The 14,096-nt window shown below is 35.5% G+C and overlaps 1 protein-coding gene across 2 annotated transcripts in view; it reads right to left on the bottom strand.

Moving 5' to 3' along the window:
• BCKDHB (branched chain keto acid dehydrogenase E1 subunit beta) overlaps positions 1-14,096 on the bottom strand; it is a 135,464-nt gene that overhangs the window by 101,287 nt on the left and 20,081 nt on the right. For both annotated transcript variants that reach the window (XM_026845223.1, XM_026845222.1), the window contains exons 4-6: positions 8,138-8,271; positions 7,355-7,510; positions 3,139-3,247 (exon numbers count right to left, since the gene is read on the bottom strand). In XM_026845223.1, the coding sequence (XP_026701024.1) occupies positions 3,139-3,247; positions 7,355-7,510; positions 8,138-8,271 (399 nt within the window). The remainder of the gene's footprint in view (positions 1-3,138; positions 3,248-7,354; positions 7,511-8,137; positions 8,272-14,096) is intronic.

Genomic DNA, 14,096 nt, shown 5'->3' with positions numbered 1-14,096 from the left:
AATAATAGCAACACCTGGGGGCAGAAGCAGAAGGCATAGTTTTTTGTTTGGTTGGGGTGTAGTGGGTGTGGAGTTTTTGTCAGGTTTTGGTTGTTATGTTTTGTTGGGGTTTTTTGATATTTTTTTTTTTTTTTTTTTTTAAAAAGCATCATAACTTCAATTCAAATTAACAAGAACAGATATCCTGTGTGTTAAAGCCTATCTCATCTACAGCCTATTTTCAGCTGTAATTTCAAAAATATTCTCAACTCTGAACAAAATATCATGGATAGCTATTTAGAGGCCTCATGGGGGAAAGAAAATACCATTAGAGAAGAATGATGAAGCTCAAATGCCTACATTAATTTTACAGATAGAAAATACTACTTCCCATTATCATCTTTGACACATTCATTTTTCAGTGAAGTCCCTATACACCCACTGTAACATCAGTCATGAAGTTTTCTGCAACACACACATCTACTCAGGTGAAGCTAGAACACAAAATTTTATGGTGGGGCAATATAATTTCATTATTGTATGCCTTAGTCACCATCACAAAAATAGAATTATTTTTTGTCTGGAATAGTGAGATCTCAAATCTTGGGTGATGTTTTATACCATATTATACTATTAATATCCGGTCTTTCTCCTATAAAATATACCAGTGCCAAAGTGGAAGTTTCTGATATAAATCAGTAACTCCTCCCACCCTGCTACCCAAAAAATGAAAAAAAAAAAAAAAAAAAAAAAAAAAATCTCTTCTTGTTTTGGAAAGCCTGCATGATCCCAGCCTTGGAAAACCCTGTAATATTTTGAGACAATAATGGAAAGAGACAAGAAATACATATATAGTTTAAGCTTACTGTGTAAGCAGTTTCTGAATCTGTACTATCTTCCTTCTCCTGCTAGAATCAACACACTCATATAAGATACTATAAAACTTTGCTCTATTCAAAACACAAGACAGGTGCATTTTTAAAATCCTTCTTTCCACCATTTAACCTGTTGTTGTTTATCAGGCTTGTGTCATTGCTGTTATGTCTGGACTAAGCAATCATAATGGCCCTGGCCCATTTCTGAATTCACCAGGCCACTTCATTTCTATGGTGGAATTACAAGAAACCCTGACTATGGCCAGCAGCATAAGAAGGAACTCAGAGATTCACTTCCTAGGAGAAACTCTGACACCACTCTTCCTGTTCAAGCTGACCCAAACCACAAAGGACAATTAAAGAGGTAAGATGAGGAACTAACAATGCCAGAGAAAAAGATTTTCAATTAAAATAAAAGGAACATCAAAACCTCCTACATAATAAAATATTCCTGGCTTATATTGCAGAAATAATAAAAAGTCTGCTCAAAATTGTCTCAAAATGAAAGAAGTTACCTGTCACAATCTTCCCTGTCACATGTTGACCAAATGCACTATAAATTTCAGCCCACATCACTAAACTGAAGTTCTTAGAAATTTCTAAGACAAAATGTAGGTAATGTCTCTGAAAATCGGGCCATTGGAACATAGGAGGAAATCACAACTCTTTCAGAAACTACCAACATCACCTAGCAGCAACGCTGCGGCTGGTTATTGACCAGCACATAAACCACATTAACCACTATTTCAGCACATTTGTAGCCAAGATTCCAATCACAAGGCTGATTTATGTGCACTAGACAATCCAGCAATTGCTTGACAAGTCATTTCCTCAAACACAAAAACCTCCCTATATTCTCAAAAGATGTGTGATATTGATGTGCAGCCATTCATTCCACTATGAAAGCAAGTATTTTATTAACTCCGCAGTCTGTATTTGTGACTTGTAAATACGGGGGGGGGGGGCACAGGAATTTTAAGCTTTCATTTTTTTCTTTGTTTAACAGGACTCAGACTCAAGTTCATTTTCCAAACTACTTCACCTAAATTAAGTCAGAGGTCTTTATTGCTAAATTTCAGTAAGCTCTCAAAACACTGAATTTAAGGAATGCAACACCCTTTGGGTACATCACGCCACACTAAAAATAATTGCACTTTTAAAAATACATTGCTAATGGGAATTCTGAGTCTTTTTCAAAACTATAAAAGCAAATAAGCAGTTTCCCCAGTAAATATCCTATTTGTTCCTGAGTTATCCTGCTATTTTTTGTAGCTTTTATGTCTACTTTCTAAATCTTTCCCTTGTTATTCTTTAGTTCTCTTCTCTAGAAAGAAGATAGATTTACTAACAAACTGGATGCACTGATGGAAAAGTGTTGTTAAAACATCCAAAGTAAAATATAAATATTTGTTCCTTCAGCCAACTTCAGTCCACAGAGTCAACTTATAAATTGGATTGATGGATTCAAGCATAGTTGGTATATAAAGCTATATGCCACAGAAATGCTGAAGGTAAGTGATGGCTTCAGTTTTATTTTACCAGTTGCTCACCCAACCACACTCCACACGCAAAATTTGTTTTTATCTATTATCAGTTCAGTTTCTCTAGTCCAAAGTAGTAACAAGCTAACTTTTACAACCAACTCAAGCCTATCATCTTCAAATTCCTCTACTCTTATATGTTACACATAATGATAGCTGTTGAAACTTCTTTGAACCAAAAAGTTCACTATGTCTAAAAAAATTTTTTTTAAATAATGGCTGTCACACTTCCTTCCACATAAGATTAAAATCTAAGTGGGCAGATTTTCAAGTTTTTTAGAAATTAAGCACCTGAAAGAAATTTTAACTTTGAGATAATAGTAATGGTGAGGCTCAGTTCTTTTGGAAAAATAAAAACTGATCTGAAAACATATTTTAGTATCTAGAGTTATCAAAAAGGAAAGCAGTATAACTTCTGTCAAATTTATATTGCAACTTGATAAAGGACAATGCCTCTTAGCTCTATTTCTTTTTTTTTTAAACCTAAGACTGCATAAAGCACTCCATTTCCAAAGTTAACTGATTATGAATCAGACTGTAAATGTTCATCTATCTTTGCAGCTGAATTCAGAGATCTTAGTCAGTTTTCACAGTTCGTTTAAAAACACAATCCCCAAACAGAGCTAGAAACAAAACAAGTGAAGACTTCTGCTATAGTATTGTTTAAGTTGTGACTATCAACATATTGGGGGGTGGGGGGGAAAGCACTGCTTTATTGGAAAATACAGCATATAAATCTTTACCTGCAGCTCTGTAAAGTATTTTAGGTTCAAAGAATATGCATGGGTTTTTGTCCTCTATGCATGACAGCAGCAGTCCTTTGGCCTGAAGAGGACTCCTTGGAATAACAATCTGTAAAAATATTTTTTTAATAGTTTATTTAAACCACAATTCTGCTACAAGATTCCTCAATATTAAAAATCAAGCAACTATTTGCTTTAAATAAACCTACATACAGGTTGAGCAGTTCTTACAAAGTGAATTAACATCAGTGCTACATTACTGACACACACTCCAAATTTTCAATTTTATTTGTTCATTGGTGAGGCTTGATTAGTTCCCCTCTACACCATGATTTAAGCACTAATGGACTCCCCTCCAATAAGGTCAAACTAAAATCTTAACAATAACATTTTAAGATAGAAGGAACGGAAGTTAGTCAGATTTCTAAAAATACTATATGGTAGTTTAGTAAAATTGACGTAGATGTATGACAAAAACGTTCAGCTGCGTGATCCTCATGCTGCTTGGTTTAAAGATTCATCAGAGCAGTCCTGGAAGGTATTCAGACTTATCCCAGTAAATTTTGAAGACTAAAAAAAAGGAAATAGCTATTTAAAGTTTACTTCCTTTGCTTATGGTGGAGGCCTGAAATTTGTTTATTTTGGAAATGAATACCAAAAATATATCAAAAAATATCTGAAACTATGAGCAAGAAAATAGAAAACTAAGCAAGGCCTCCAGATATAATCTGAATACATGGAAGAAAAAAGTATAATTGATTTGCCAACAGAAGAGTTAATTTTGGATTATCTAAAAGAATGTTGATTATGAACAGAAAATTAGCAAATTGTCAGTTTAGATGAAATTAGAACCAAGAGCTCAATTCCTTCAAATCAGAAGGAGCAGCTAATTTACATCCCAGACATGTCAAAGAGCTGGCACATGCAGCATGAAGTCTACTATCAAACACTTTTATAGCTGTGAAGGTAGAAGTGGTCCCCTCTGACTGAAAACATTAGTTGTACCACTTGTTTAAAGAACAAATAAAATAGGCCATGTAACTACAGGCATGATAACTGCCTCCAGGAGTTTCCAAGGTTTCAAAATATTTTTTGACTGTAAGAACATTTAATTATATAAAAGTAATAGAAAGGAGTCAAGTCACAACCTAAATTTGCTATCACATCAAATTAACTTGAGAAGTTATTTCTCTAAACAAGGGAGAAGCAGTCTATTAATGTTTCACCAAAGCGTTTGTAACTGACACATGGGAAGTTACCCAACTGATGGATGTTACTAGTGCAGCTCCTTAGGGATCATTTTTAGGACAGATTTTATTTACAATGTTAAGTCAGAACATGGTAATGAAAACTATTCAAAAGCTGAGAGTCACTTTCACTACAGAGAATGATACGAAAAAGACCTAGTTCACATTGAGGACATGACTGACATAAAAGCAAACTGAACAATACAGACTGAAAAGTCACACATTTAAGGACTAAATGTTTGTGATAAATTTAGAACCCGGCAGTAGAAATTCGGATCTGAACTTATTATCTGCTCAAAAGATAACTAGGACACTATGCAGTACATCCCTAAAAAATGCATAATAATATAGCCAAGGAATTGTTAGTGCTATTACAAAAAAATCATTACTAGAAACTCAGTTGGAATACTTCATGACTGTATCAACTGTTTTGAAAGAAAATAGATGAAACAGGTGCCAAAAGAGCTTCAGAACTTGTTAACATCTCTTTGATACTTTGATTTGTTTAGTCTAACAAAACAAAGACTAAAGGGAAAACAATTGCTCTCTTAGTATATGAAAGGGAAGAAACAATTGGAAGGGAAAGAAAGGGAAGAAACAAACTAAAGGGAAAACAATTGCTCTCTTAGTATATGAAAGGGAATATACAAGTTAGGAACAAATTTAGGCTGGAAATGAAAGCTTCTAGCCATGATGGCAAATATTCTGAAGCAGTCTTACAATGGAATGGAGAGAGTCAGTACAGTAATTTTGGAAGACAGTCTGATCCATTAAGACATACATCCTCACAGCAGTAGACAAAAAAGATACAACCATCTAGCAATGTCCTTGTCACCCCAACAAGTCTTGTCTTAAGTACTAATGATTATAGTCCTTCCCCTGAACAGTCAAAGTTGTACAAATTCCCTTTGTGTTAGAAATCCAAACCTTACCTTTCACTTAAGGAAAACACAAAATAAAAATCTTAAATCAGGAACCTGCCCCACAATTTAATAAGAGGGCAGTCTTGAAAATCACTTTCCCCAAAGATCAGTCCTGCCCTTTCCAGTTTGTAATACACAGCCTTTCCTCCTGTAATTTGGAGAAAATATGCATAGATATGGGACTTCTGCAAATACATCTGAACCATGAGTTCATTTGCATTTCTGGATTCATACATTAAGTGCTGGGTTCAGGTTCATTCAAAAAAAGACCTGCAACCTTGAAGATAAAGCAAGCCTTAAACCTTATTAACTGCATTAATGAATAGCTTTGTAAAAAATGTTAAAGAAACAACATTGTTTTCACCAAGATACAAAATTCAAAAGATAAAATTCTTCTCTGTGCATCAAAAACTGGTACTGTTCCACCAGTTCCACAGAAATTAATATGCCCTTTACATTTAACCAAGATGACAGCTATTAATGGTAGCAACCTATTTTAGTGCTTTACCCAAGGAAAAGTGGAAGTGAAAAACCAACAAGAAGAAAGATCAGAGAGGTAATTAAATTATCTGAAGTGATTAAATAAAATTCTGACTTACTAATTTATACAAAAGACTAAGCACAGTGGTACAATAGTAGGTTGCTATGAATTAAGAGTTTTAATCAACAGAGTGAACCGCTAAATCTCGGCACTTAGTTCAGTATATAAAGATTTGAGATTGACCAACAAAATCAGCATAGATTAGCTAGACCTGGCATCAGTATCTTAATCATGTAAGTTATCTTATGCATCCATATGATAATAAACTACTCTAGTTTTTAAACAAGCTCAAGAAACCATTTGGTTCAATTACCTGGCAAAAGACTTCATAGATTGCTTTTGTCTATATCAGGAAATATTTTCAAGTTCAGAGCAGGAACACCTCAATGATCATAAAGAACACCCAAGGACAAAAATGCATTCAATTTCTCAAATACCATTAAATAAAATGTGAATACTACAAGATTTTTTATTAAGTAAAGAGAAACAAGTAGGAGAAATGGCTGTGGCCTCCCTGTAAATGAGCAATATCTGAAATTTTAGAACACCAAAGCCATTTAGAGATGATACTTTAAACAACAGATGAACAATGAACATGTATCTTCAGCATACAAACACTGGTTTTGCTTAAGACTTCCACATTAATCAAGCTATGAGTCATTTCTCAGTGGACTGGATGGCAGTCAACCCAGAAGTACAAGTCCATAGACAAAAATTTACTCAGGAAAAAAAATGGAGAGCTGGAAAACAGCTTTTAATCTGAAGTGACTAGATACCACCCCTCCCTCTTGTCCAGGAAAGTAATCCATCTAAGCGCTAGGAATCTTAGCTTCAGGGATGCCACCATCTCAGACAGAAATCTTGTCTCAAGATATCATTCAGAGAATCACAGAGCAGTTGAAGTTGGCAAGGACCTCCAAAAGGTCAGCTGGTCCAACAACCCTGCTCAAGCAGAGCCACCTAGAGGCAGCTGCCAAGGACTATGTGGAGACAGCTTCTGAATACCTCCAAGGATGGACACTACAGTCTCTCTGCACAACCTGAGCCAAGTGCTTCCTTATGCTCAGACAGAACCTCTTGTGTTTCACTTTGTGCCCACTGCCTGTCACTGTCATTCATATAAGTGAATTCAGTAATACACTTAAAATGACAGATGCAGGGGAAACAAAAAAAAAAGGAAACTACTGTTTAGTGTTAGTTTTTAGATTCTGTACTATACTAGACACAGAACAGACATAAAATGTATGCTTTTAGTGCAAAAAGCACACAAATACAAAATGCTATGCCTACCAAAGATTGCTCCAATAATGGTTATAAATTCTTAAACACAACACAGTTAAAGTTTTACAACTTGAAAATTTCTAAAAGAGTTTTTAATTAACATATTCAGGTATTTTGTTGTGGACTGACTTCCATTCTTCCCCTGCCTGCACACAGTCTCATGGTTAGTCAGGTCAAATAAAAACCAAACACAATTAATCTTCATAAAGTAAGAGTTACTGTACCTTTATTCCTGGACAGTGAGCAAAAAAAGCTTCTGGACTTTGAGAGTGATATAGTGCACCATGACCCACACAGCCCCAGGGGGCTCTAATGGTGAGGTTTCCACAGTTAAACAGATCTCCAGAGCGGTAACGATACTTTGCTGCTTCATTAACAATCTGGGAAGATTTATATATAAAAACATTCAGTCCAATACCTTTAGCTATGGGTCATTAAGCCTCTACAATACATGAGATGTAACTACATCATCTGCACCATGCATGGGATTTGGAGGACCAAATTAGAAGCAAAGGAATTCTGTGAGTCAGTGGAAAGGCAAATATTTTCCAAGGCAAGAAGCAATAATTTAGTATGTTCAAGTTAGACGCCTAGGCCTCAGGAGCAGCCATATAACCCAGTTGTTCCCCCATTCCCATGCTGTCAATCAACTCAGTTCAAATCTGTAGTTTGTCCTGTGGTCACATGGCTGGCTGCAGCAGCACAGAGAAGGCAGAGATGGTTTTGGGAAGACAGCTAAGGAATTTAAGGGCTGTTGAAGCCAACATAACCACAAAACCAAAACCATAAACAAAGACGCTTGCTTCAAACCACATCTTTAATTTCCATTATTTAATGAGCCTTCAGACTGGACTTGGTACCTTCCTGTTTACTTAAAGCACGCATAAATATTAGTAATAGAGCCGTGGATATATTTGCAAAAATTACATAGTCAAAAGTATTAAGACTAACAGAACAGTAAGCAGCCATAAGATTTCTTTTTACTTCTCAAGTTTATTAGTACTAACCTGATCAAATGCTGGAAAAATGTAATCGGCAAACTGGATTTCTGCAATGGCTGTAGCACCTGCAACAGCAACTCCAATACCGAAGCCAACAATTCCTTGTTCACACAACGGGGTGTTGAAAACTCTATCTTTACCTAAAAGATAAATAAATAAAAACACAAACAAAACAATCACAATTCCTCTAGCACACCAACTCTAAGTGGAAAACATAGCCCCAGAAATAATCAGGTTATAAACAAGTCACCTGCAATTAAGCATACGGGCTCTTTAGAGAGGCTTTTTTATGTGTAGGAACAATAAACATGCATTACAGGTAAAGATACTTTAATTTGTAACAGCCCAGAGGAAGACAAGGAGAAACAAAATGAAAAATAAGAACGTTTCTGTAATCTTCAATGTTCTTAACAGTTCAAGGAGAATAGTTTGTTCTGATGTACATACAGATAAGTATGCATATGCCTCATGCTTATATGGGAGGAGTAAACTATACTTACAAGCATTTAAAAAAAGCTTAAAATAAAGTACTGTAACTTCAATTTTTTTCAGGCAGTCAAAATTAACTGTCCATACTCAAAGGCAGATGGATCTATGAGAGCATCTATATGAAAGTATACTGTCCCTTGCTCATACTCCCCATAAGTAGTGCCCAGTCTTACCATTCTTCTTTAGTAAGGTAAGCCTGTGCTTACTAAAGAATTTGGTTTGTCTCCAAGAGAAAAAAGCTGTTCCTGCTGTTGGAGGCACAAAACTGGAAATAAAATATTTTGGGTTTTGTATCTTCCCTGTGGGAGTGCAAAAGATCATTTTAGCCCTGATGTATTTCTGTGCCACAGTAATTTCAGATTCCAAATATGCATCAATCTAATAGATGGCTGAAGAAAAATTGTTCGGTTCATGAAATTAAAAACAAAGAGGGGAGGGGGAGGGAGATGAAACATCACTACAATACGCTCTGTAAAACAGAATTACAATATTTGCCAGCAATCCTGCATTCCCTCAACAGATCAAAGGAGAACCTAGTTATGCTATTAAATTTTCCCTTTAGAACACTGGGAAATAGACAGTAGGTTTCTATAGGAGTCCATCGTGCATGGATATGCCAAGACTTCAAACTGAATAGAAAAAAGTGAGCACAGTGCACACCAGTGGCTATGAAATACACTAAACAATAACTAAATAACCACCAAATAACTAAAAAGAAAGACTAAACTAATCAATAATTAGAAAACTTGTTAATATAAAGACTCCTAATTTCAATAGCTGCAAGTTAACTAACTAAGGGGAAGCTAACAAAAGGTTTTAGAAGGGGATGATAAAAGGAGAACCATCACCCACAGCTGTATTTACAATATACTAAAGGGGGGCATGTTTTACAAATCTTTCAAGTACATGTCTTTGATCTTCACACATCACCCAGCACAGCATTGCCACTGCTTGTACCCTGCTTCAAGGGCTACTTTGTTTGGGGTTGGTTTTTTGATTTGGGGGTTTTCTGGGTTGGGGTGTTTTGTTTTGGGTTTTGGTGTGGTTTGTTTTTTGGGTTTGGTTTGGGGTTGGTTGTGTTGGTTTTTTTTGGGGGGGGGGATTTTTTTTTAATATCAGTAATTAGTGTTTGGCTTTCCCTCTGCCTTCCCCTTTCTTTCCTCCACCAGGAACACAACTAAGATACCATTCATTTTAAGGCAAGTAGAAAAAACGCCATTGAACAATACTACACTGTTGGTGTTGTCAGGGAGGTTACACAAGTCAACACAAATACAAAGGGCTCCCACAATTACATGACACTCCACAATTTTGCATACATGACACTTTCAAGCACCTTAAAGATCACCTTTTATGAGGGGAAGCACCATTTTCTAAATTAGTCATTCCAAACTTCCCTGACTTCTACTTATTTCTTAAAAATCAGTGTTTGAAACAAAAACCCCTGAGACTTACAGTATTTTAAAGATACATGCACACCAGGCTCTTTCTTGTTTAGAAATAAATTTAAGAAACTTTTAAAATTCTTATGACTTAGAAGTCCAGCTATTGCTGCTGGAGATAAAAATCACAGAACCACAGATTCAACTAGGTTGGAAAGGACCTTGAAGATCATCTAGTCCAACTGTTAACCCAGCACTGACAGTTCCCAACTACACCAGATCCCTCAGTGCTATGTCGACTACTCTTAAACACCTCCAGGGATGGGGACTCCACCACCTCCCTGGGCAGCCCATTCCAACACTAACAACCCGTCCTGGAAAGAAATACTCCCTAATATAAATGTTACCACGGCTAGCTCAGTAATTAAAACTGAATTCTGATTAACAAAATTATTGCATAGCTTTTGAAAGAGAGGTTTTGTTGTCTGGATGTCAAAAACACCCAGTATTACCCTGATCAACTGTGAATCACAGTGAAGTACCTTGCAGATCAGAGAACATTTTACAAGGAGAAAAACCTGCTAGATCTCATTTCCAAGGTATACGACCAAGCTTATCTCAGTAATTTCCAGATGTGGGTCATCTGTATTTTGTTTCATATCTTCTGGAAGAAAAATAATAATCTCTGCAGGTGCTGTGCTCAAAAGTTGTTCAGACTGAAAATGGCATGGGGAGTGAGAATGGCAGTAACTTCACAGCACTGCCATTTATCTTTGGGCATTTGTTTTACCAGCATGCTGCAGTAATGCTACTAATCTGTGTATTTCTATTTTTTTCTTTACTAGTACTACCACTGTGCCTGGCAATGTCATTACATAAAAAGAGCTGCAGCACTGAAACATGTTCGTTCTAAGTGACAGAAAGACAGATTGCTCTGGGAAACCGAGAACTGGGGAAGATAGTGATAGAAGATGTAACTTGTTTTCATTGTTCTCATAATTAAGTTATACTCACTTCTGACAGTCATCAATTGTGTCTTGGCTTTACTGCCAAGAATTAACAAAAATCAGTTCAACAAGCTTCACAGAGGAATCTTCCCTTAAGAGCTGACAAAAGGGAAAGATTTCAGTCACATCAGTACCATGCTTCTCCCATGCAGAGTAAGAAACTTTAGCTTTCAGTGCTATTTAGTCCCATTTCTACAGAGTAAATAGATCAGTAAACTAATCTATAGGATGGAGAAGGAAAATAGTGCCATGGAAAGACAAAAGAACTTCTGTAACAAGTAGGAGACAAGATTATTTTTGAACCTAGAGAGAAGGCACACTGTGTAAATTGTTCCCATTCCTGAAGGATGGCTGTAACCTTAGTTCCCAAGATATACTCTGTGCTGTATCCTCTGGTGCACACCCTTCATTCACAGGTGTCATGGTCTAGGAAAGAGGAATATAAACCACCTATGCAAATGTGTAGTTGTCCCAGGCCTTACTACATTCTGTGAAGGGATGCATCCACAAGAGCTGTCCCTGTACCCATATTAATCTAATACTATAAACACTTGGCAAACATCTCTTTCTCCTTTTTAATTTAATCTAGGGTACCATGAATTAGACATCTTGTCTCCGTTCTCTTTCACTGATGCATTTAATTTTTAAACTAGAACAACTCCTATTTTACTAAAGTAAAATTGTATTAACATTACCAAAACACACTACTCTTTCCTACTTCTTAAAAGTCTGTTGGCAGAACAATTTATTTCACTTCACTTACATGGTATTTTGATAAAGGACATAGCCAGCAAAGAAAACACTGAAAAAAGTAAGACTACAGAAGAGACTGAAGAAAAAATAAAGTTAAATTCACACTAAATTTTAAAATATAGAATTTTTATATTGAAATCAAAATATTTAATTGGCCTTTTTTTTCTTCATGTGACTTACAGAAATGCAGGTAAATCAGCTTTAAAACTCTGCCACATAGCCTACATAAATAGACTAATGTCTGAGCAGAACAAAAAAGCAGATTGTTGAGAAGTACACAGAATTCAGAGCATACTAAGCTTACCTAACCTTATTCTTTATTAACAGATTTTTCAGAGTACACAAATAGTGTAATACATTAGTTCCATAAATAATTTTACATAATCACACAGAAATTTAAAAGTACTTGAACAATTCTGTAAAATGAGATTTTAACTAATAATTGATAAAAATTTCAAAATTAATTATTTAATACCAATCTGTGGCAGGTGAATTAACTTAAAAGCATGTTAGATCCACCACTCTAGTATGCCTCTCTGATTCAAAGTATAAAATACATCCTAATAAAACTTCTGAAATACTACTGAGATATTAAATTAGAAGCAGCATGCAGCTATCAATGGAGTATGATGAAATAAATGAAATGACAATCAATAAAAGCAAATGTGAAATAAAACATGACAGCTATAACATGATCAGCTTGAAGCACCTAATTTGGACTTCCAGTACTAAAGGCATAATCCTGAAGCACTATGGCTTAAAACAGCAAGGAAAGAGCCAGGTAATTGTTACTGAATGAGATTCATTACTCAGGAATGGTTTTGATTGTACATTTAAAACAATTATACTGATCCCTTAAAAGCAAAACCTAAAGCACTTTCATGAGATGCGAAAACAAGCCTTGGATAGAGTTTCAAGGGGTAGGGTTTTCTTTATAAACTCTAGCCCTTTAAAACAAAAAGATATATCCATCATTAGGATAAAACAAATTTATTAATTTCACTGAACAGCAAATATTGTATGGCATGGCTTTAACCTCCTATTTTTATTGATAGAATATGAAAAGCACTACTGAAACTAACACAAAATTTAAACACTGAACACAAAGGCATTAAGCCTATGTATTTTTATCGATTTCACATTTTTTTATTTTTCACATTTTTTTCAAAATGTGATAAGGAAGTAAATTTTGATAAACAGCCATTCATATCATCCTTTGCAAACCATCCGAGCCAACTTTCAGCTGAAATCTGACTGAAGCAGACAAATAACCCAGAGATACTTTGTCTTTCTATACTTCATTTCCGAATCAATAAAACATTTCCTAAAATGTACTCTTCTCCTATTACTTCATCAGCCACACAGCTCAAAACAAGTTAACACAAACTCTGCAAGCTGACTTGTTACTTCAGTTGAAACCAGTACCTCTACGTTATCAGAAATCAGGTGCATTAGCCTCTGAAGAAAGATGTTATGCTGGTGTCCACTTCAATTAACCTGCCCAGCTTTATCAACAACCCTAGTTTCAGGCATCTAAACAGGTTGGTGCCCTTTTCCAAGCAGTAAGGGAAGCAATATGGCAAATGGGGCTATGTGAAAAAAAAAAATTATTCTCATCTCTCCATCCCAATAGCTCAGGAAGAAGACTGGATGCATGTTAAGCACATGAATAAATACACTAGAAGTGTTGCCTAATAAAGTAAATCCGACAATATTAAAAACATTAAGGAAAAAACAGTATTTGATTAAAGGCAATTTTTAAACACTTACTTCATATCCTCCCCTGATCTAGTTTTTTATTTAAATAAACAAGATTGATCTTTGTGATTTTCAGAACAAAGAGTTAAGTACCCCACAAATGTTCAGATTACCGCTGACCCTGTGTACAAGGAGCAACAGCTTTAAGAAAGTCTTACAGTCATCTTCTCATCCTCCAAGAATAAAAAGTTTCATAGCAACCTAACAGAACATGTTTACAGGACATATGTAGTCGATTATTGTGCATTAATGTTTTGGCCTGCTTCATCCTTATTTGTTCCAAGACATCAGGAAAAAAGTATTTCAGATTTCAGTATCTGCAGTGAAACATGTTTCTATCTTAATTTAATTAACTTCAGAAATGAGATATTCAAACAATACAAAATCTCCTACAATGTTAACACATCACCCAAGGCGCCAACCCTGAGTAATTTCACATCACTCTGTAAGAGCCTACATAGGACAATTTGAGTGGTTTAAGGAGTATTGCTGGTGACTTAGCCGAAGAAGGGTGTTCTGTTTTGGTTTTAAGATACTTCTACATCACTTGTGTTAAAAAAGGCATCTTAAAAGATG

This window comes from Athene cunicularia, assembly GCF_003259725.1.
Source record: "Athene cunicularia isolate RWA chromosome 3 unlocalized genomic scaffold, athCun1 chr3_part1, whole genome shotgun sequence".
Taxonomy (NCBI): Eukaryota; Metazoa; Chordata; class Aves; order Strigiformes; family Strigidae; genus Athene; species Athene cunicularia.
This window is presented reverse-complemented; position numbering and strand designations above follow the sequence as displayed.